Here is a 24,390-nt window from a genome sequence, read left to right on the forward strand (position 1 = left end):
CTCACGGCCTTCTCTGTAGCCCCATGCTGGAAACCAGGTGTTTCAATCACTCTTCCCAGGAGCTCCATCTGTCTGCTCCATTTCCCCTTGCTGGCCTAGAAGGATCAGCAAAGCAGGCTTCTTCCTCAGTGCATCAGGACTGGTTCAAAGCCAAGGAGGTTCTTAGCATGAACCTCAACATGGGTTGCCATATTTCACGGCCCCAATGCAAGCGGTAATATGGCAAAGAACTAAAGAATGAGTCCAGTTAGATGAGTTTATAGAAGTTTTATTTAATAGCAAAGCAAGTAAACAAAACAGAAAAGCAGAAACAAAAGCAACCCCCCCCCCAACAGGCTGGAGATGTGGGAGTATGAGAAGTTGCCAAGTTCTTTGTGTCAGGCCTATTTAAGGCTTCAGTAAGTCTAGGAGTTATACGTGATTGTCTGTGCAGTCTTCTTCCTTTCAACCATCTGGCATGTTAATCATTTGTGTGACAACCCTCCTCTAGCTGCATTGTATATGTTCTCAGAACTGTTAAGTTGGGAATCCCAAAGACCAACTCTCCTTAGTTGGCATAGATGATGAATACTTGACAATCTACCAGGTGCTTTATTTTAAAAGGTATTTATTTAGGGTCGAAAAGCCCATTGTCAGGAGATATTTTCCATTAATAAGGATTCCTAAGATAAGTTTTGCCAGATGTTTTTCTTGAGATACTCTCTCAGGGCTTGCTTATTCAGAGCCCTGGGGAAATCATTAATGTTAAGAGCCTGGGCAGCTGCTGTAGCCTAATGGGGGAGTGAGAGACTTGAAGTTCCCTACTAATAGTGTTTATTCTTAGCTCCTGGTTTGTGGGTCTCATGCCTCAGTGGCCCTAATTTAGCCTGTCTTACTTGCATAGCAGCTATGGTTGGAAAAGTTTTCTGGTAAAAAGCAGAAATCTGCCTCTCTGAAATTTCCACCCTACTTTCCAGCCTGCTGGCTTCAGCAGTAGTCTAAAAGAAGAGATTTATTCTTGGTTCCTTAAATGTAACTTCCTGGGGCTCAAAGATACTCAGTTCCTTCTGGTTCTGGCCCCATTCTTTTTTTTTTTTTGATCGGTGGTGGGGCCTGAATTCTGGCCCTGGGCGCTGTCCCTTAGCTCTTCAGCTCAAGGCTAGAGCTCTACCATTTGAACTATAGCGCCCACTTCTGGCTTTTTCTGCTCATGTGGTGCTGAGGAATCGAACCCAGGGCCTTATGCATGCAATATAAGCACTCTACCACTGAACCACCTTCCCAACCCCCTGACCCCTTCTTAAACAGTCCCAAGAAAACTCAGTACTCCCAGCTAGGGCTGGCCACTGAGGGGCATGCTAAGAATATTTCTTCATAAAATCCAGACCCAGTAAACCTGTGACAGTGTTCTTTCCCTGCTTTGAATTCTCCCATGGCTCTCTCCTGTCCACAGGACAGAGAAGCTCTTCCCTCACAAGTCAGTGCGATCTGACCCAGCCTTCTTTCATCATTCCCTGTTCTGCTGCTGTCAGACTTCCTTCATTCTTCCAGTTGTGCTATGCTCCACCCTCATTATACCAAGTTCTAGTTTGTTTTTTCTCCAGAACCACCTCATCTATCTTTTCTACAATATGCTACCATCCCTCTCACCTGTTTTTTTTTTTTTTTTTTTTTTTTTTCTGAGAAGCCTTTCCTGATTCCCCTGGGCTCCCTCCTGCCATTGATATTTGATATCCTATTTTCTAGGCATATCTATTGTTTCCTCAATGCCTGGCACAGATCAGACTGTTAAAAAGAGATCTATAAAAGTGACATGTGGCAGGCCCTTAATGACTTGTTTCCTAAAGTTCTTGTGTCTGTGCAGTTCCCTTCTACATGGGAAAAAAATGAAGGTTTGTATAACTGGTAAGATATTATAGAAATGATAGTGTGTGACTTTTAAAGCTTAATCATAAAAGATAGGATTTCCTGTTCCACTTTCTCGTACATCACTTGCTCAAAGGGGAGCTACCTTCCATATTGTAAGGACACAGGGGGAGTTTCACACTTTGAGGAACTGAGGTCCCTTGCCAACAGCCAGCACAGACTTGCCCAGTACATGGACTTGCCACTTTGCAAATGGATCTTCCAGCTCTTATCAGGTATTCAAATAACTGCAGCACAGGCAGGAGTACAATTAAGTGGCATAGCATTTATCTAATATAGCATTCAGTAGAATAGCCCTAAATTGACTCCTCCTCTCTCTCCCCAAAAGTGCAAACAATCCAGCTCCTGAATTCCGGTTCCAGAGCCACTGACATAAACTTAGTTTTTGTTCTTCTGCTTTCCTTTCCTCCTCTTCTCCTTCTTAGGTTTTTGTTTTTTTAAGATGGTGTCTCATTATGTAGCCTAGGCCTGGAATGTGTGATTCTCCTACACCAGATTCTTGCATGCTGGGACTACAGATATACACATCATGCCCAACTTTATTTTTTTTCCCCTCTTGAATATCCTGCCATTTGTTTCTTGGTGACCATAACACACTTCATGGGAGACACTGAGTCCCCAGCAGTCAGCAGCCAGAACACTGATGGTCCCTCCCATGACTTACACCAGCCATGTGGCCCCTGCTCCACCTCTTCCCAGGCACTGCCAGTGAGGTAGAGTCTGGTTTCAAATCTGAGGTGGATCCCTACTAGAGAACTCAAGAGAGACAAAATCAATGACCACTGTTCATATGACATACTTTATTTCCAATCTACAACCATTAAAAACACTTTGTAAGTTTACACTGTACAGTTTTACTCATGTCTGAAATAAGACACAGGGCAGGGAAGAGCTGGTAGATTGGACTGTGGTCCTCCTAGCACCCAATCCATCCTGGGAAGAAATGAGAACAGTAGAGGAAGAGGTGGACAGTTGGCCCAAGGATGCCCTTGGTCCCTTCCCTTCTGAGGGATACCCTAAGGCTCTCACCAGGAAACCAGGCTGAGCAAGAAGGGGAATTGGCACAGTATGGGAGGGAGCAGAATGCTGAGGAAAGATAATTTCTGGTTCTCTTCTGCAGTTGCTGGGGTTGGAGCTATTTTTGGCACTGTCCACAAGGTCTCCCTGGGATTAAGAAGAAGAGGAGGAGGGGAGAAGGGGCAGTAAAAGGAGGAAGAAGAGGAGGAAGAGGAGGAGGAAGAGGAGGAGGAGGAGGAGGAGGAGGACGAGGAGGAGGAGGAGGAGGAGGAGGAGGAGGAGGAAGAGGAGGACATGGGATTCTCTTCTAGTGGAATTAGGTTTCTTTTCTATTGGAAACTCATGTAGCTATAGTGAGCTTGCCCAGGCATAAACAGGTTCTTTGCCTCCATTGTCCTCTGGCCTGCTGACACCAGCTACCCAGACTTTTGTAAAACCCAGTTAGTGGGGGAGGTGAGCAGGGCTGGGACTAAGCCAGAGGCAGGAAAGGGCAAGTCTCATAACCCTCCAGCTTTGGGGAAAAGGAGACATCACAGAGTTAGTTCTGTTTGGTTTTGTATGGGGAAGGGGTCCAAGTTCAGTAGTCCAGACACGGTGCCTGGCCATGATAGCCCCAGGCCCTCTCTAGGCTGCATTGTCTACTGGGTCAGTAGTTGGCAAATGTGTATCTTGGAATGACCTGGAATCTCTTTCAAACGACCTTGATGGGCTTTGCTCTGGCATTTCTAATCCAGTGTGTCTAGGGGTTGGCTCTGCATTCTACAAGTCTTGTTGGAACACAGTTTGAGAACCTTTGGTTTGGAATGATGCCCCCAGGACCTGGTGTCCCTATGCAAGGTTACAGTTGATTGAGCTCAGACTTAGAGGCACCAAAGGGTCCAGAGAGCTTCTGGGAGTGGTTTTATGGTAAATGAGCCCCCCTGTGCAGAGAAATAAACTAAGGCACAGAGATCAATGGCAGAGCTGAGAGGAACCAGAATACTGGGGCCCAGTGGAGAAAGCAGGACCCCAAGATATGAAAGGTGCTCAGAGACTCCTGATGCTTAGCAGAAGATCATAAAACTACAGGGAGGGCCCAAGAAATTCAGAGACTGCTGGCTGAAGTCTCTCTTCATTAGAGTGGTTCGGGTGGCTTCAGAACGGAGTGTGACAAGGTAACAGGCCCTAGCTGCCTGAGCCCTTTCAGAGTACACTAAGGCTCTTTTCCTTGGGGTCAGATGATGGAGGGCAGAAAGGTGGGAGGAAGCAGGACCGATGAGATAGAGAAAGGAAGAGGAGGATTCTAGGAGGATGAGGTTAGGTGTGGACAGGATAGGACATGGAGGCCCAAGCAGGGACCGAAGCATCACATTTTATCTCTTTTGGACTTTAGGCCTATGGATTCTGCAAACTTGATTCGGGAGGATGAGCTACAGGTTCTGAAGAACTATTCTATAGATGATGAAGCACAAGAGAGAAGAGAAAGGATGGATGGCAGGGGGATGGAAGAGCAGAGTGGAGAAGTTAAGCCAACCTGTGCCTGCTTGATACCTGTTTGATACTGCTGTGCATGGCTGGGCAGGGCACAGGTCATCCAAAGGAGAGAGCCAAAGTCCATATTCACCACACACTCCCCCAGTAAAAGTGCTGGGGCAGCTTCTGGGAGGCTGTGGACAGAGAAGACAGAGTGTTTGGGGGTAGAAATGGTGGGGAGGGAGGTATTAGGACAAAGTGGACCCGGTAAAAATTAGGACTGGCAGGACTGGTGCTGCCTGATGAATGGGGGAAAGGGGTCCCCTTTGGTGTGAGAAAATACAAAATAAACACAGAAACCAGGATACAACCAGATATGAGAGAAAAACTCAAGGTTTGGGAGATGACAGACAGGACACTTTCCTGATGGAACAGGACTGTGAGTTTAGGGATGGGAGGGCAGTGATGAGATTAGAAGAAAACCCACAGACGGGAACAGTGCTGGGGTGGGCACCATGAGAGGCCTGGGGACCCAGAGGAGGGAAACCTGGCTGTGGGCCACTTTATCTGCTGGCTGGAACCAGCTAAGCTGAGGAGGAAGCTTTAGAAGATGATAAAGGAGAGGATGAATGGGGGATAGGAAGAAAACAAATTTAGCCCACAGAAAGGCAGGACATTCACCACAGGGTGCAAAACCTGCTAGGAGTCAGGAGCCCTAGGGTCTGGGGCTGGCTTAGCCTCTGAATTGCTGTGCAACCACAGGTGAGCCACTCCATCTCTGAGCTTGATTCCTCATCTAAAACATGTGTGTATGGGGTGGGGGGGAGAGACAGACACAAAGAACAAATGTTATAGGATTCCCCATCTACATGAGGCATAGACTACAGGCCAATCCAGTGGAAGGAAGCAGAACAGAGGTTATCAAGTGCAGCAAAGGAGGCAAGTGGAATGGGACTCATTGTTGAAGGGATATTGAGTTTCCGTTTGGGATGATAAAAAATTCTGGAAATGACTGGTGATGGTTAGACAACATTGTGAATGGATTTTGAAGCCATTTAAGGGCTGGGATGTAGCTCAGTATGAGAAAACTTGCTTAACATGTAAAGTGCCAGGGTTCAAGTCACAGCAAGGGAGAGGGGCAAACAAAAACAGTAATAAAGCAACATATTTGAAATGTTTGCTTCAATTTAAACACAAATCTGGTTACTATCGTTATTTTTCCATCTCCTTTTTATTAAGATCCAGTGAGGTGGATTCATCCCCACGCCATGATGCTGAGAAGCTGGCTGGGCACTATAGATGTGGGCAGTTTACCTAACATTTGTACAGAACCTTACTTAGACTTCTCCAATCTTTTTTTTCTTTCTTTCTTTTTTGGTCGGTCATGGGGCTTGAACTCTGGGCTTGGACGCTGTCCCTCAGCTCTTCAGCTCAAGGCAAGCACTCTACCGCTTGAGCCACAGTGCCACTTCCCATTTTTCTAGTGGTTTATTGGAGATAAGAGTCTCACGGACTTTCCTGCCCGGGCTGGCTTTGAACCGTGATCCTCAGATCTCAGCCTCCTGAGTAGCTAGGATTACAGGCGTGAGCCACCAGCACTCGGCTGACTTCTCTAATCTTATTGTGCAGGTATGAAATTGGGACTTCTCTAATCTTATTGTGCAGGTATGAAATTGGGTTTGGGTCTCACCACAGCCACATGAGGTAGGATACTGTCCCCATTTATACATAAGGAAACTGAGGCACAGACGAGCCACAAGGTTTGGCCAAGGTCATTCAAGTTGATAGCAGTTTGTTTTTGTTAACAGTCACTTGAAAAACAGCTTTACATGATAGTTGACTTGTTAAAACATCACTGGGCTCCCTAGCCTTTGAAGAAAGGACATATGTTATAAGTTAGAAGCAGGAGATCTTTTCCCAGGGAAGACATGCTTGCTTTCCAGGACTGAAAGTGATAAAATCCTGATGTATTACTCCTTTCATTGTGCTACTAGGCAACTCAAGAGTGAAATTTAATTACATGACTATCAAATTATCTTAGGCAGATTTGGAAAACAAGCCATCTTGCCTTTTGGCTTTCTACTTTTGTTATCTTATTAATAGCATAAGACTAAGACTATTGTCTCTATGCTTTTGCTTTTTTCAAATCTCCAGAGTAATTACACACAAGGAGAGTTTTCCTAGTTCCTAGCATAGTGCTCAGGTCTCTCTTTAAAAACAAAGCATTGTGATGATTGGTTGAAAGAACAATGGCCTAAACGTCAGTGCAGTTAACAAGATGCTGTCCGTAGTGCTGTGTTGCTTAGGGTGTCCCAGAGTGCTGCCTAAACGCTCACACCCTAGGTCCAGAGGGCTATTCAGGCCTAGGAATCTACATTTAACCAAGCCCTACCCAGAATCTAATGAAGGCATCCCCGGCCCACCCTCTGGAATACAAAAGTAAGCAATTTCAGTGGCTTATCTTGGTAGTGGCACACTCTGGGGAGGGGGGGGTCCAATACTCTAGGATACAGTGGGTTTTCACAGCAAGCAGGATAGAATAGGGTGAGGAGAATCCAAGATCCAAGTGTTCATCTAAACTTGATAACTGGGACAAGATAAGAGCCTCAGTTTCCTCATCTGAAAAGTAAATGCCTCAGTCCCTGTCCTGTTAAGGCTTGAGAGATTCTCTGTGTGCCTGTGTGCGTGCGTATGTGTGTGCGCGTGCATACGTGTGTGTGTGTGTGTGTGTGTTTTCTAAACAGTGAAGTGCTCTGGAAGGGATATGGATGTACACAGCACTATTATTATTATTAACAAGCAATCAGTGGGAGACTTGGTAGGAATATTCTGGGAGGGTAAGAAGAAGGAATAAAAGCCTGAATGTTGCTGAGACAAGAGGAAAAAAGGCTGGGGGATACAGCTGTGAATAGTAGGTACATGGAAGAGGGTCAAGTGTTTGGTGCCCTCAACTTTGTTGCCTGGAGGCTGCCTGGTAGATGAGCACCCTGGAGAGGCCAAAGGATGTGGCCCATTTTGAGTAGGACCTCTTAGAGGTCAGCCTGCACTGCAGAAAGGACTAGAAGAAAGGCTGACAGAGGGCAGGGAACTGGATGCTGATGCCTTGTGCATTCAGGCAGTGGAGCCACTTTGAAACCAAGTAGTCTCATTTTCATTCAAAACTAGTTATCACCCCCAGGAGATTCTAATTTGGTTCTGAGGAATCAAATATAAGGAATGTAAAGTCACCCAGTTTAAGCTCAACCACCAGGTAATCTGTAGGGGATAGGGATGCAGGGTTCCTTGGGACTTTGGTTAAAAAGAGAGGAGGAAGAAAGAGGAGAAGAGCTATGAGTAACAAGGAAGGGGAGAAGAGAGGGAGCAAGGGCAGCATTCTTCCTGGGACCTCAGCCTCCAGGTGTGGGATAGGGAATCCACATTCTGGGGCAGGCAGTTTTCTGCTTTGGGAATGTTACCAAGACATCAAAGGCATTTGAAGGAATAAACGAACTTAGAAATTACATTCCAAAAGAGTAGAGAGTTTTTACAAACCAACCCTCCCACCCCCAAAAAGAAAACACAACCAGTTACCAAGTAAAACCTAAAACTTAAACGGAATCAATATTTACATGTAACATTGTTAACCCCATCCAGCCCCGCATCCAGGGGCTTCTGTAGGAATGGTGACAGTGGCCTTGTATAGTGGATACAAGAAATAGAAACAGGGACTCCACTGAAAACCAAGACCTGGGGTCTCCAACACCCCCACCGGGAACCACTGAGGCCCGGTGCCGAGACAGCGACAATGACGCATGACAATCTCGGATGAAGACGATGGTAAGGCTGAGAGGCCCAAAGGCCCTGAGGTCTCATGGGGATTACTCCCCAAGGCTGAGAGCACAGCCCCCCTGGCCCTCTGCAGCTCCAGGAGGTGGCAAAAGGCCTCTGGTGGCTAGTGGCCTGGTATGAATCCCCTCTCCTGCAGTTAATCTTCGAGGGGCCCCTGACCTCTTGGGTAAGAGCAGTGGAACTGGCCCAAGGCTCCAATGGCCTGTGGCTCTTCCCACACAAGTCACTAGGGCACAAGGAAGCAGCTGATGGGACTGACATGACCCTGACGTGCTGCCTGTAGGGAACTGGGACAAAGGGTTTTGTGTAACTGTTCCAGATGACCCCGAAAGGGTGGGTGAGAGGTGACAAGGGGGAGTGCAGGGCCATCTGAGTCCTGGGGACAAACCAGCAATGTTGTTGCCTCCTGGCCTTTCTGATGGGGAGTTCTAGACATAAGCCAGTGACAGGAGAGCTGCACATGTGGTGGAAGGGGGAAGAGGAGAGGAGATGTGTGTGTATAACTGAGATGGGTTCACCAGTGGAAAGGTTACAAGGCCTTCCTCACTGGACTGAAGTGAGCCATGCTGCAGTCTCTCGGATGGGATGGGTGGCTCCCATGGACGAAGGAAGGGCAGGCAGTGGAGCTGGGCTAGGAGCAGAGCCGAGAGAGGCATAAGGCTAAGGAGACAGGCTGGTGAAAGGCTGGCAGGCAGGCTGGTAGACACTCTCAGATCCGTGTGCAAAGCAGCAATAAACAACATTCTCAAAGTTCATCCTGTTTTCCTGCAAGTCATCACTTGGGGGACTTGGAGGGGTCTTTGTACTCTTGACAAGAGCCATAGTCCTCCATGTTTGACTCATTAAAAAAGAAAAAGAGTTTGGGGAGAAAGGAAAGACTCTGGGGAGCGGTCACGTCAGTCTGGCTCACCACCCTGTCTGGAGCATTTACACACTGGCCTCAGGGGCCAGAGAGGTACCGGGTATGAAGGAAAAGGCAGTGCTCAGAGGCTCAAGGGTTGTGGTGTTGGGGCAGTAAACTGCAGGGCTCCCACTCTGGTGAGGGGCCCTCTTGAAGAGTTCAGAGCTTGGCCTGAGCTGCTTCGTCATTACAGGGGACCCTCATGCCTATCTGTGGTGTTATGAACCCCACATTGTCCCAAGGGGGCATGAATACATGTCTTAACCTCCAATAAATTACCTTAGGGGCTTTGGGGAAAATTAAATTATTAAAAATAAAAAACCCGCCTTAAATACTTAAAGAATACAAAAAAATCAAATAAATGATCTAGGCAAGAAATGTATTTCCCTGGCTTGAGCTGACTACGTGGGAGTCTCTGGGAGGGAGGATCTCTGCCCTCCACCAGCTGCAGGATACAAATGCAGCGAAGATGTAGTACCCCACCTGGGTGCCAGAGAGAGGCCCCAGAGAACAGGGTATAGCATGGAAGTGTTTTCCTGGATACCAGGTCTTGAGACGGGCTGTACTTATTTCTCTCCTCATGGATCTCCTGGAAAGGCTGGATACCCCAAAAGTCACACTGGCAGAGAGGCAGTCTTCACTTCCTCCCAGTTCTTGCTGCATATAGATAAGACCAGGGAGATCCAGGGCTCCAGGATGCCAAGTCTACTTGGCCCTGGGTACTACCCTATCATACCCCCTAAATGCCCGCAACCCAAGCAGCAGGTAGGAGAGGTGGCAATGCCTGGCCCAGCAGGAACCTCAAGCTGGACCTGCTCTTTTCAGCCATATCTCCCTCCCAGAGAAGGGGTGAGTGTTGGGCAGGGAACATCTCTGTGCCTCTGCCTTGAGGCAAAGCCAGAAGTACCTCCCATTCTAGGATCTTACAAGTGGGTGTGGGTGGGGCCAGACAAGGATCCATCCTCGCTGGAGTACTCTGGCCGGGCTTCTGAGGCTCCGTCTTGGCCACAGGCTTGTTCTTTTTCCTGTTCACTGGCATCCACTGGGAAGGCAGAGTCACCACCCAGTGGTCACTGGAGACCCTGCTTTACCTTGAATGTTCTCTGGCAACGGGGTAGCTGCTGTCCTCCAGGCACAGCAAGGCTAAGGGGGCAACCCCTCCCTGAATCTCCAGGGACCAGGCTGCTCGAGGTGGGAAGCTCAGTTGCTCTGTCACTCGCTGGGGGCGACTGCCCTCTCCTCCACACCCCAGCCAGACTCGGATGGGTGCAGCCTGCACTTGGAAGGAGAGTGGCGGATGGCAGAGCGGGATGGCCGGACAAAGCAGGAGGTGAGAGACTGGGCACTACAGTCACAAACAGTGTCCTAGGAAGAGAAAGGGTAGATGTCAGGAGGAGCCCAGAGGTACTGACCACCCTGCCCAGGGGGTCAGCAAAGAACTGGGTTTTAGTTGTGTATACCATCAGTTCCCAGGGACCACAGTGGGTCTTTGTCTCTGGCTGTCATTTTTCGCTCGTTAAGTCTGTAATGGATACTCATTCTACAATAGTCTAGAAGACACAGAAATGAAAGGAAACCTTGTACAAGGTCCCACATATCAAATAAATTCTCAGGGGACAGGGGTAGTGGCTTATGGCTGTATTCTTAGCTATGAAGGAGATAGGAAGATCATGGTTTAAGGCCAGCCCAGGCAAAGTTAATGAGACCCATCTCAAAAAAAACCAAAAGCCGGGCGCTGGTGGCTCACGCCTGTAATCCTAGCTACTCAGGAGGCTGAGATCTGAGGATCGAGGTTCAAAGCCAGCCCGGGCAGGAGAGACCATGAGACTCCTATCTCCAATAACCACCAGAAAAACCAGAAGTGGCTCTGTAGCTCAAGTGGTAGAGTGCTCGCCTTGAGCTGAAGAGCTGAAGGACAGCGCCCAGGCCCAGAGTTCAAGCCCCACGGCCGACCAAAAAAACAACAACAACAAAAAAAAAACCACCAAAAAACAAGCTAGGCGAGGTGATTCAAATCTGTAATTACAGCGTAATTGCAGAATTCAGGTAAAAGAGGCAGGAGGACTTCAGTTTGAGGCCAGTTCTGGGTAAAAATGTAAGATCCAATTTGAAAAATAAAATAAAAAACAAAGAGTTGGGAGCATGGTTCAAATGCTAGAGACCTTACCTATAACTACAAAAAAAATTTATTACATAAAATGTAGTGCAAACACATATATGTGCCCAAATGACCTCATCCCTTACACATCCTACTCTATAATAGCAAAACAAGAACACTTTTCTGTAACTATGTTCATCTAGATCTCCTTTTAAATGCTGTGGCTTTTGACACGTTACATAGTATGCATTTAGCAGAAATGTTCAACAAGCTAGCAATTTTCATTGCTACAACATATTTCTTGTTTTATTGTGACTTCAATCATTTTTAATTTTTTTTTCTGGTACCAGGGCTTGAACTCAGGAGCTCCCTCAGCTTGCTCTGGAGCTCTTTCACTTGAGCTCCATTTCTCACACAGTCCTTGGAGGTGGAATCTCCCTGGCTTTTCTGGCTGACAGGCTTTGAATTGTGATCTTCTAGGTTTAAGCCCTGTGAGAAGCTGGGATTACAGTCATGAACCACCATACCTGAGTGTGCAGACATTAGGAAGAACATTCCTCCTGTATGCCTTTCCAAGACAGTATTACTGGATGAGATTAACTCTGAAACTAACAGACTAAGTGAAGCTGACTACTTACCTTATGTGAGTGGTTAAAGTCAAATGAAGACCTGAATAGAATAAAAAGTGAATGCTTCCTGCCAGGATTTTTTTTTCATGCTCCTAGTCTGAAACTGAAACATGGGCACTTCCTGGGTCACAAGGCTGCTAGTTTTTGGACTAGGACTAGACTATTAACTTTTCTGCTTCTCAGCCTTTTGGATTCTAGCTAGAACGAAACTATCAGCTCTCGTGAGTCTCCAGGCTACTGAGCTGCACTACAGATCTTAGAACTTGACAGCCTTCATAATCACAGAAGCCAATTCCTTATAATCCCTGACCCCTTCATAATCTGTTTCTCTCTTTTATTCCTCCTCTCTCTGCTTCCCACCATACTTTTGTAGTGCTGGGGATAGAACCCAGTGTCTTATGCATACAAGGCAAGTGCTCTATCACTGAATTATACTCCCAGCCTGGACAAGCTCTGTTTCTGAACTTGCTGATACTGGGGCATGACTCAGGGCCTCACGCACTTGCTCAGCTTTTTTGCTCACAACTGGTGCTCTATCACTTAAGCCACATGTCCAGTGCTGGCTTTTTGCTGGTTAATTGGAAAGAAGAGTCTCTCAAATCTTTTCTGCCTGTGCTGGCTTAGAACCATGATCATATTTATCAAATACGTTTGAAAATTTTGTTCTTTTATGTCTTAATCTCCTTTCTGCAACTCATACTTAATGAAATAATCTGAAGTGTACAAAATAGTCTTGCAGGCTGGGAATGTGGTGCAGTGGTAGAGTGCTTGCCTAGCATGCATGAAGCCCTGGGTTCAATTCCTCAGTACCACATAAACAGAAAAAGCCCAAAGTGGTGCTCAGGTGCTAGCCTTGAGCACAGATAGGCTCAGGGTAAGTGCCCAGACCCTGAGATAAGCCCTAGGACTAGGAAAAAAAATGGTTTTGTACCAAGCTGTTTGCCACAGCATTATCTGTAATAGAAACTAGAAACCACCAGGTGCCGGTGGCTCATGATCTGAGGATGGTATTTTGAAGCCAGCTTCAGCAGGAAAGGCCATGAGACTTATCTCTAACACATTACTCAGAAAAAAGCAGAAGTGGTTCTGTGGCTCAAGTGGTAGAGTTCTAGCCTTGAGCAAAAGAAGCTCAGGGACATTGCCCAGGCCTTCATTCAAGCCCCAGGCCCGGCCAAAAAACCCCACAAAAAACAAGAAACTAGAAACCAACCAAACATCTAGTAGCAGGGAAGCAGACTGCCTAAGATGATCTCAGTTCCTCCCCTCAGTCCTCCTCACTTCTGTGTGCCCCAAACTATACTCCTTGCTAAGTCTATAGCGCACCACAAGGAACCATCATTGACCACAGTAGAGGGAGACCAAGGGGGTACACCTTACTCAAACTGATCAAAAAGTTTTAAGTTCATGTCTTGAGGTGCTTGAACTGGAAGATGTTATAAAACCAGAGCTGGAACAACCTATCTAGTGCTTGTAGAAATGCAACAGAAGGAAAGAGAGGAGGAAAAGAACATAGAAGAAAACAAAGCTCTAAAGAGAAAGAACAGGGAGAAACTGCTGATGCCTTCAGGTCTTGGTTCTAGATCCCATCATCCATCTAAAACATTTCTTTCCCCTTCAGCATGCCAACTCAGATGCATCCCTTGACTAACACTCAGTGCCTAACTCAGTAGAATTGATGTGTGGAGAGTGTACAGCAAAGCTTCTTAGACAATGTGAGTACCCTGGTGTGAAGTCAGATGGATGGGGCAAGGGGGCGGGCAGGTTAATATTTAATTCCATTTTCAGAAGTGGCGCTGTGGCTCAAGCGGTAGAGCACTAGCCTTGAGCTGAAGAGTGCAGGGACAGCGCCCAAGCCCAGAGTTCAAGCCCCACGACCGACACACACACAAAAAAATTTAATTCCATTTTCTAGGAGCAAGAGGAGGAAGATCTTTAGTTTGTAGCCTTTGCCAATTTTCCTGGCATCTGTCCTCCCTATGCAGCCAATATGCGTGGAGAAATTAAAAAACACAGGATGCTTTCAAAAAGCCTCTGAGCACAGCACATCACCAGGAGCAAGAAAGCAGCAGATACACCCCTTCCCTGAATCATAGGCTAGAGATCTCTGCAGAGTACTAGGAAGGCAGTCACCATTATCTCCTGGCACTCAGACCATGTGACCACTAGGTCTGTATCATTCCAGAGCTTCCCTCATAAGGAAAAGGGCAAAGTCTACCCACTTACCTCATTAGGAAGGATTGAGACTCCATCTCCATCACGGGGGACACCATCCTTGCCCATCTGGGATGGGTTGGTGGTTCTAGCATCCTCACTGCCAGATTTGGCTGCCTTCTTGTTCAAGATCCTGGCCATGCCCTCTGGCTGATGGTAGCTGGCAGGGGAGAGAGGTTCAGGTTTCTTGGAGCTCTCCTCTCCTGCTACCGATGTGGGGCTTGGTGCACGGCCGCACACATTCCGGAAGAACTCTTGCACAATACCGTACTTGGGAGGCTCGGGCTTGGCCCGGGCCTCAGTCATGCCCAGTTTCCAAACAGATTCAGTGCTCCCCGAGTGCTCCACCACACTGAAGAGGCTAGACAGTCCATCGTTAATGTTCCTCAGCACTGGGCTGTCCCGAGTGGTGGTGGAACGGGCCCAGGCCGAGCCATTCTGCTTGCCCTGGTGCAGGTTCCACAGGCTGCGGTCCTTGGTGCTGTCCAGTTTAGACACAGACCTCCTCTGCAGCTTTGGTGAGCCATACTTGGGTGAGCAGCATGGCCGCTCAATGCGTGGATGCACCTTGTCCAGAGAAGAGGAGATCTGCTTGCTGCGCACAGACATGAGTGAGGAGCTGCGGGGTGACCAGCTCTTGCTGTGGAGGCTGCTGCGGGGCGGGTCAGTCTGCAGGCCCACGCTGACCGTGCGGATGGTCTGCGTACCCACACTGTCCAGGCCTACCGTCTGGCTGGATGTACTCTTCACTTTCCTCTCCAGTGAGCCCGAGCGCATGGCCTGCCGCACACAGTTAGTGATCTCCTTCATGTCATCACTCATGTTGCCTGACATTTCAAAGTCATGCAGGGCGGCTGGGAAAGCAGGCCCGGCTGCTGAGGGGCTGCCCCCGGACCCCCCATCCAGGCGCTGTCGGGAGAAGTTGCACAACCATCGTCCATATGAGCTCTCGGCTAGCCCATCAGCATCAGCTGAGTCTTTGGGCTTGGCTGTGGTAAAGAGGAAGCCAGGCTCAATGAGGATCTTGCCTTCCTTGTCATGGACCACAGGGACACCCAGGCGCCGAGCCACCGGGGGGCTGTAGTAGACCCGGATGCCCGTCTTGTCTGGAGCCGTGTAGCTGCGTTGCATCTGCCTCCCCGCAGGATCCTGGCAGGCCAGGGATCCCAGGCGGCTGCAGTCCCGTGGCAAGAGCCCAGGATTTTCCTTGGCTTCTTTCTCTGCATCTACTGGCTCGGTACTCACAAAGGTAAAGGCAGAGCTGTTGGGTAGCTTCTTGCCCCGGGCATCTCCACCAGCAAGGTAGGGGGAACAGTCGAGCAAACTTTCAAATTCAGACATGGAGGAAACAGACTTGGTCCTGGGCAGAGCAAAGGAGAAAAACAGGATTAGTGAAAATAGTACACACACTGCTCAATTGTCCTGAGGCCCACATACAGTAAGCCTGCCTGACTCACCTCTCCTAGACAACACCATGGGTGGCTTCCCCAACCCCTTTGCATACACTCCACCCTACCTATATACCCAGAGCACATGTTCCAAACACCTGCTTGTATGTGATTTACTTGTCCTCTAGAAAGAGGAGGCTCTACAGCTCAGGGGTAGCACCCTAAACACAGGTTGGTTGAGATTTGGTGAGTAAGCACCCAGGCCTCCTGTCCCTCAGATGAGTGGATCTGAGTAGTACATTCTCTTTTGGATCCCAGAATTACTCACGAAGCCTGAACTCCAGCTCCCCACAGAGTCACCTAGAGAAAACTCCTTTCAGCGGCTGCTCCCTGTTCCTATCTTACTTTTAAGTATTTTCAGAAAGCCTCTCCCAAATAAACCATTTGCATGTAAGTCCCCATCTTAGGGTTTGCTTCTAGGGAAACCCAAATTTAAATGCCAAGAAATCCAGCACAGAACTGGATATGGTGGCACAATCCTGTAATCCTAGCACTCGGGAGGTTTAGATAAGAGGATCACCAGTTTAAGGCTAGTCTAGGCTACATAGAGGAACCCTGTCTTCAAAACCAATCCAGCACAGATCTGTGTGTGTTGCATGAAGATGTAAAATGCCAGGTATGTGGGCGCTCACTGCACATGTCTAGCCTCTGAAAAGCTTTAGGGGGCAGCTTCTCTTGTCTAGAAATGGCAGCACTGGAGTCACAATCCTCAGGCTCAGGGCCCACTTTGCCCTTGTGCTTCTGGGCTGCTCTGTGTGGCCTCTGTGGGGCTCTGTCTCCCTCACTCCTTTCACAGGTTTCCTAATGGTGGAGACATGGTCCCTTTAATCTCAGGGGTTCCCCTGAACACAGCACAGGGTTGGGTTGAATGGATGCTGCTCAGTAATTATAGGAATAGATGGGTATCATGACTATCCTAATGTCTGAGACAAGAGAAAACAATCCCCAAAGGAGCTAAAGGGTGTCTCTGGCCAGCAAGAACACCCTGGGGCCCAAGTGTTCTCATGCTCAGAATCAAACAAATCAACAGTAAACTATAGGCCAGATTCCCCATCATTCCAAGCTTTCTAACTCCAAAGAAGAAAACCATTATCTGGGTAGTCTTCCAACTCTAGTGAGGGGAAAGGGTGGGTAGATGGGGTAGGGTGAGCACCTCTTTAAGCCAGTTCCCCCAAGCTCAGCTTCAGAAGCAGCTTCCTTGTCATGGATCTTCTCACTGCGTGTCTGAGGAGGAAAAGTCAGTAAGGATAAGTGGCCACCAGTACAGGAAAGGAACTAAGCCCAGACCCCATGCCTGTGTCTCCTCTGTTGGGGAATATGATGATGAGGTCAGCAGCAATCTAGAATGCCTATTAGTTTCTGGATGTTTCCAACTCCCCCACCACAGTAACTGTGACCTAGGCTGGGCCAACTAGAGCGGCAAGAGTGGCCCCAGGGAAAGAGGGATCACTTAGAATTTATCCCAAATGGGATGGCAGCAACAAAGCACCTAAAAGCAGCTGTTCAGTTGGTGGTGACAGCAGTGACTATGGAGCTCCAGCTCTGGGCTTGTACTAGAGGCATGGCCCAGGACCAGCATGCTTACCAGTCCTGCAAGCCCCAATAAAATCCTCCCACTTCAGCATCTGCTGTTTGCAATCAGGTCTTTTGAGTGACACCACTTCCTCAGGTTGCCATGGGGACAAAAAGAGGAGGAGGTGGAGGAGGGAAGGGACTGTGTGTGACATTTTACAGCCTATTGATCTATGAACAACACACCTGAGTCATGCATACAAACTTCACCAACATGACCTTACTGATTGATCTCACACCCAGGGCTTTGCCAGGATGGAAAAGTTGATCCTTATTTATCAGTGACACAACTGGGGCCTAGAAATAAGGCAGTGAGTTGACCAAGATCATAAAGTTATGTAGAGGTCTTATTTTCTACACAGCTGAAACCAAGAAAGGCCTAGGGTCTCTCCACAGCATAGAAGGATAGCAGAGGTTATCCCAAATCATGAGCAGAAAACATGGAATAACAGGATGTCAGTGGCTTATGCCTACAACCCTAACTATTCAGAAGACTGAGACCTGGAAGATCATAGTTTGAAGCCAGCCAGAGCAGAAAAGTCCATGAGATTACATCTCCAATTAACCAGCAAAAAGCTGGGCTGGAGGCATGGCTCAAGTGGTATCATGCCAGCCATAAGCAAGCAAGGTGAACTGAATAATCAAATGAAGCCCTTGAGTTTAAGCTCCAGTACCAGAAAGAGAGTAAAGAAAGACAGAAAGACAGACAGAAAGACAGACAGACCATGGGATAAAGGCCCCAGGGCTGAGAAGCTCAAGGTGCAATGGAGTAGCCTGTGGGACATTAGGGCATCCTCTTATCATGTTCCTATAACCAGGGAATTTTTATTTTTTATTTTTATTTTTTGCCAGTCCTTGGGCTTGAACTCAGGGCCTAGGCACTGTCCCTGAGCTTCTTTTGCTCAAGGATAGCACTCTACCACTTGAGCTACAGTGCCACTTCCCGCTTTTTCTGTTTATGTGGTACTGAGGAATCAAACCCAGGGCTTCATGCATTCTAGGCAAGCACTCTACCACTATGCCACATTCCTATCCCTTAGGGAACTTTTATGTAGCAATGAGCCAAGACAACCTGGCAGCAGTGACCTTCACCTCTTTCCGGCTGTTGTCCTGCTTCTCCAGGTCTGCATGCTTCAGAAGCCAGGGCTCAGCAGCCTTTTGCAGCTGAGAAGGGAAAGATAGCACATCAGTGGTAGGAAGGGCAGTACACAAGGATTGTTCTGAGCAAAGCTACTCCCCAGGCTCTGCTCTTCAGCCCAGAGGATCCCCAGTATGGATCTAGAGCCACCATCTCAGCAGGGAGCAGCTCTGAGCTACCTACAAGCTGCACTTAGGAAGTAACACTGCCTAGTTGTAGGCATTCTGTGGAAGTCATCTGGACCAAAACAGTAACAGCTGCTGTTATTCCAAGGTACACATCATGAAAGCTAGGTCAGCCAGCAGCACGAAACCCAGGGACCCCATTGCCATCAATGGTGGCCAGCACTAAGGGCTCCTGGCATTCCTTCCTCAAGGTGCTATCAGATTGCTTTCTCAGAGCTCCATCACCTCCAGGTGGTATGTGACAGGACCCACATGCATTCTCACCTATACCAGTGGGTGTGCCTGTGAGATTCAGGACTGAGAAGAACTGGTTCAAACTCAGCAATTAAAGGGCAGCAAGCCAGGCGCTGGTAGCTCATGACTATAATCCTAGATACTCAGGAGGCTGAGATCTGAGGATCATGGTTCAAAGCCAGCCCAGGCAGGAAAGTCCATGAGACTTTTTCCCCCCATGAGACTCTTACCTCCAATTAGCCACCAGAAAATTGGAAGTGGCATTGTAGCTCAAGTGGTAGAGTGCTCCCTCGAGCTGAAGAGCTCAGGAACAGCACCTAGGCTCAGAGTTCAAGCCCCATGACCAACAAAAAACGGGGCAGCAATGGCAGTGGCCACAGTGTAGTAGGTCACAAGGTAGAGTGCTCTGACAACCCACCTGTACCTGTCACTACAGCCTTCTCTCCAGGGTGACTCTGGGCAACCAGAACCCACTTATTGTCAAAGGACAACAGTCATTAAAGTCCTAAAATCAAGCATGGGAGCACAAAAGCCTTAGCTCATGCCTTATGGTGTCTCCAGTGGTTTAACTCCCCAGTGTATCAAGGATTGTGGAGTGGATCACGGTAGACTGGAAAACACAGGGTTACCAACTCACCCTGGTCTGCCCAGGACTTTCCCATGGTTAGCATTGAAAAATCTCACGATCCTGAAAGCTCTTCATTCTGAAAAACCTAACACTGCTGCAGTCCTAACAGTGGAAGTCCAGGAGGAGCCCCCTCAGTCCCATGTAGACCAGGACAGGCTGGTCACCCTGCTTGTACTTCAGCCTGTATCTCAGGCTTTGCTTCGTAGAAACCCAACAGAAGACAAATAATAAAATCAGTAACACAAAAGTAGCATTAACATGAAGACATGGCAAAAACAGATGAAGATGGAAGGAACGAACTAAGTTCCTGGGATACTTATTGCTTTAGAGCAAAAGGGTGGGCCTAGATATGCCTAGATATGCTGGGTACTACCCCAGGTATTCTTGTGGCTGTCTCCTTTATTCCCACAGCAGTCCTGAAGACAAGGAGGTCAAGTCCAGTTATCCTCACTGTACAGATGAGGCCCAGAGAGAACTGACTCCATCAGGCGTACTTAGCAGAGCCAGGTGAGGCTGGGAGCGCCTGGTCAGAAGCTCTTTCCTCCCTGCTGCTCCAGCTGCTGCTTTACCAGGCTAGTCTCACCGAGAGTCTGGATTAAAGAATGTAGAGCCATGTAATGTAATGTAGGCTATGTAATCAGAACTTAAAAAAAAAAAAAAGAAAGAAAGAAACAAAAAAGAAAAAGAAAAGCCTGGGCAGAAAAGTCCCTGTGAAACTCTTATCTCCAATTAACCACTCAAACTGGAAGTGGAGCTGTGGCTCAAAGCGGTAGAACACTAGTCTTGAGTAAAAGAGCTCAGGGACAGCGCCCAGGCCCTGAGTTCAAGCTCCATGACAGACAGACAGACAGACAGACAGACAGAAGGAAAGAAGGAAAGAAGGAAAGAAAGAAAGAAAAAAATGAAAGAAAGAAAGGGGGGGCTGGGAAGGTGGCTCAGTGGTAGAGCGCTTGCCTTGCATGCTTGAGGCCCTGGGTTCGATTCCTCAGTACCACATAAGCAAAAAGAAAAAAGCCCAAGTGGTACTGTAGCTCAAGTGGCAGAGTGTTAGCCTTGAGCTGAAGAGCTGAGGGACAGCGCTCAAGCCCAGAGTTCAGGCCCCACGACCAGACCCAAAAAAAAAAAAAAAGAGAGAGAGAGGGGGGAGACAAGGGGAGAGGAGAGAGGTAGGGGGAGAGGGAGAGAGAGAGAGAAAGAAAAACAAAGAGCACTGCTTTGTGGGCCTAATTTGAATTGAAGGAGGCAGAGCCAAGTCAGAGATACAGGAGGGCAAAGCTGGAGGACCAGCAGGTCCCCCCTAAGATCCCTCCAGAGGAAACAGGAACAAGACAGATGGTCCAGACCTGATAGCTGGTAGGTTCTGCCTATGAGCTGAAGTGTGTCTCCAAGTGGCTAGGGAGCTGCTCTCACAGCAGCTGTTTACTCTTTGAGAGTAAACAGGAGGGAATCCTTCTCTGTAGACAGGAACTGGTTTCATAGTGCACACAGATGCATCGGATCTACTTTCCACGTGGCACGTGCTGAGATTTGTCTGGGTGCTGCCTGTACTCACCAGGTACAGGCTCCCTCAGAGGCCAGTGCCTGCTAGTGGGCTCAACCTTCACAGATAGTAGGGGTAACCCTTAGAGGAGGGCCATGCCCTCAGGAAAAGATGCAGGGCTGAGGATAAGGAATCAACCAGACGTGGAAGTTCTACCAATTCCTTTTTTGTCCCTTAATCCTTTTATGACCATGGGCAAGTCACTTTACCTCAGCTTTATCTGAAAAAGGGATAGTGATTGTGCAGGTGGTTGGACAATTGGACACAGCTTGAGAAGAAATACAAATGGTCAATAAAGTCATGAAGAGATACTCACCTTTACTAGGAACCAGAGAAAGGCATAGAAGAGAGAGAAGATAGAGCAAAGCTGGTCTTCAAACCATGCTGGGGAGGAGGGGGTAGCATTCCTGGACATGGCCTCTCTGGAGGCTGGCTGGGCAGCTCTATCAGCTATTCAGAAACTTGTCCTTGAATGTAACACTTTCATTTCTAGGAATCCATCCTACAGAAATATTCATGCATGCACTCTTGTACACATGTGGGGGGTGCACACTGGGGCACTACCTTCAATAATGAAAAAAAACTGGAGACAATCTAGATTTGGTAGATATGGAAAAATAAGTTTTTCTATATGTCAGGAATATAACATCAAGCAATAGTTCAATTCAATGAGGCAGACTATAAATAACACATACATTATGATTCAATTAAAATAACTACAAAGCAAACAAAGCCCCGTGGATATAAATTTAAATAGCAAGAAAAGGAAGGGAGCCAGCTGTAATATTTATGTTTTACACAGGATAAAGTCCTGACTGCTATAATTAAAGTAACAATTAAAAGAAAGGAAAAAAATCAAAATAAAGAGTGAAACAAAGGAAGTTCTAGGAGCCGGACACCGGTGGCTCATGCCTGAAATCCAACTACTCAGGAGGCTGAGATCTGAGGATCGTGCTTCAAAGCCAGCCCGGGCAGGAAAGTCCATGAGACTCTTATCTCCAATAAACCACTAGAAAACCGGAAGTGGCGCTATGGCTCAAGCAGTAGAGCATTCACCTTGAGCTGAGGAGCACAAGGACAGTGCCCAAGCCCATGACCGACAAAAAAAAATAAAAAAAGAAGAACTTCTAGGTTTTTTTTTTTTTAACTGTATTTTTTTTGTCTTTTTCTTTTTTGGTACTGGGGATCGAACCCAGGACGTTGCACTTGCTAGGCAAGCGCTTTGCTACTGTGCTACATCCCAGCCCAAGAAGAACTTCTAGGGACCCAAGCCTTGAGTTCAAGTCCTGGGACTGGCAAAAAAAGAAAAAAAGAGTAGAGCACATGTGGTGGTGGGTGGTTGCTAGGGCATGATGGGAATTGTAGAGGGGGTATAGTCCTCACTGCTTTTCATTCTCCCCTCTTTTGGTCAAAGGATTCCAACTTTCCCCTGGGAATCACTCCTGGCCCTTCCCCCTCTGCTCCAGCTTTTGTTCCTCTCTAGGGATGGGCACATGACTCACACCTGACCAATCAGAACCTGGCAGACACAAAACTCTCCTCATTGCAATGGCTAAGCTGTAAAATATGATCATGAAGCTAACAATGGCCATATTTGGAGATCATTTGCTTAAGGAAGACTAAAGCTAACACAGAAGAAAGCAGGCTTGACAGAGACATAGAGAAGACCTAGTTCTTACTGTAATTTCTGAGCACCAAGATCTACCTATACCTGAAGGAGACTCTCTTCAGGATTTATCCAGCACAGGGAAGGCTCCCCAGCCATTTTCCCTTGTGGTTCACACCAGCTGGAGCTGGAACCAGCCTCACCTGACTCAGGCGGTTCTGCAGCTCCTTCACCTGCTGTTCCACTTGCTGCTTCTCACCCTGCAGCCGCTCCACCAGCTGCAGCTTCTCTTGGCTCCAGTTGCGCTCACTGATCTGCAGCTGTCGGGTCAGCTCCATGACTGCGCTGTAGGACTCAGCCAGGAGATGCTGCTGCTCCTCACGCTCCCTCTGCAGGGCTGCCTTCCAGTCAGGCCCAGCCCGCTCTCCGGCCCCCTTCCCAGTCTTCAGCTCCATCTGCTGAAAGAAGTAGTCTGGTCAGCCAGCACCAGCAGCCCCTCCACTCTTTCCTGCAGACTGCCACCTGGATACCAGCAAGGATGGGGAAAGAGGGCCTTGTGAACCCCCTACACTAAGCCTCCTCACAGCAGGGCTGGGAAGCTCTTTCTGGAAGCCAGTCTCTCCTCTTAGAAGCCTCACAAAAACTCATCTAACTCACTCCTCAGCACGAGAGTTCCAAGGGCTAAGTGCCCCCGGTCACTCAGCTACTACACAGCTGATCCGGGGGCTTGAACTTAGAGCCTGGGCACTGGCCCTTGGCTTTTTTGCTCAAGGCTGGCACTCTACTAGTTAAGGCACAGCTCCACTTCCGACTTCTTGGTGGTTAACTGGAGATAGTCTCACAGACTTTCCTGCCCAGATTTACTGTACAACTGCAATCCTCAGATCTCCCATCTTGGGTAGTTAGGATTACAGGCATGAGCCACTGGTGCCCAGCTCCTAGCTCTTGCTTTTTATGCTTTATCAACTCTTGCCAGCACTACAGGTTCAGGTTAAAGGGGAACATATTTATCTCCCCTCTTGGAAAGCTGACCCCACCAGTACACATGGGCCCTCACATATGGGACAGTCACACATGTACATGTGCAGTTCGTGTCATACCCAGGTGTGAGCATCATTGCAGCATGATGACTTTCCTGGCCCTGGCCTCAAGGCGGCAAGGAAGATGTGCAACCTGGCAGCTCAATGCCCAGCATGGATCTGGGATGCAGATGCTGCTGTGGGCATTAGGAAGAACAGGAGTGCAAACACTGGGGAAAGGTGAGACTGGAGTTGTGGGTGACTAGGTGGGCAGAGGCCTAAGGAACCTTCCTCAAGCTGGAGGCCAACCTTTTCATTTTTCAACCTAGAGTGGGCTGGCAACCTGCTCCCAGGACAGGTTGCCACAGCACAAACCAAATTCCCAGAGGACTCTTTGGTCAGGTGGTTGTTGGGGAAACCCTCAAAGCCAGGTAGCAGTGGGCTGAGGGATCCTCATGAGGAGAGAAGGGACCAAATGGGGGCAGCAGGCAATTGTAGTCCAAGCAGGTGCAAGCAAGGTACAGACAGGCCTCAAGTGTCTAGCCTCACCTCACCTCACCTCACCTGCGAACCCACAATGCAGGAGAAGTGCCTAGCAGTCCTCCTCTTCCTCCCCTGGCCCACTGACTCCTGCTCCCTGAAGCCCTTGCTGTGTGATTCTAGACAAGTCTTCTGCCCTTTCTGGGGACCAGGTGAAATAGCCTCCAGGAGTGGGACTCAGGTATCCTGCTTCCAGAACTAACCACTGAGGGCTTCATGAGAACCAGGAGAGAGTGTCTGGCAGGTGGGGACTCACCTGAGCAGCATGGCCCTTGAGCTCGGCCCTCTCTGTCTCCCAGGTGGCCTTGGCCTTGGCAAACTGCTGCTGAAGCTCTGTCAGTCCTCGGCGCTCGTCCCGGAGCAGCCAGCACAGCTCCTTCAGTGTTACCTTCATGTCTGCCAGGGTCTTGATGTCCTCACTGGGCTGCAGGCAGGACAA

At 48.3% G+C, this 24,390-nt stretch overlaps 1 protein-coding gene across 3 annotated transcripts in view; it reads right to left on the reverse strand.

Moving 5' to 3' along the window:
- Positions 1–2,685: 2,685 nt before the first annotated feature.
- The window catches only part of Mtcl2 (microtubule crosslinking factor 2), a 79,140-nt gene continuing 57,435 nt past the window's right edge, over positions 2,686–24,390 (reverse strand). Inside the window, exons 10-15 of one of the 3 annotated variants that reach the window (XM_070007251.1) lie at positions 24,208–24,375; positions 22,596–22,847; positions 18,154–18,225; positions 16,643–16,713; positions 14,054–15,401; positions 2,686–10,468 (exon numbers count right to left, since the gene is read on the reverse strand). In XM_070007251.1, the coding sequence (XP_069863352.1) occupies positions 10,316–10,468; positions 14,054–15,401; positions 16,643–16,713; positions 18,154–18,225; positions 22,596–22,847; positions 24,208–24,375 (2,064 nt within the window). In that variant the 3' untranslated portion in view covers positions 2,686–10,315. Of the gene's footprint in view, positions 10,469–14,053; positions 15,402–16,642; positions 16,714–18,147; positions 18,226–22,595; positions 22,851–24,207; positions 24,376–24,390 lie in introns of all 3 variants that reach the window. The other 2 variants (XM_070007252.1, XM_070007253.1) reach the window with 2 other exon arrangements.

This window comes from Dipodomys merriami, unplaced genomic scaffold, assembly GCF_024711535.1.
Source record: "Dipodomys merriami isolate MVZ:Mamm:240054 unplaced genomic scaffold, mDipMer1.0.p SCAF_7, whole genome shotgun sequence".
NCBI classification, from domain to species: Eukaryota; Metazoa; Chordata; class Mammalia; order Rodentia; family Heteromyidae; genus Dipodomys; species Dipodomys merriami.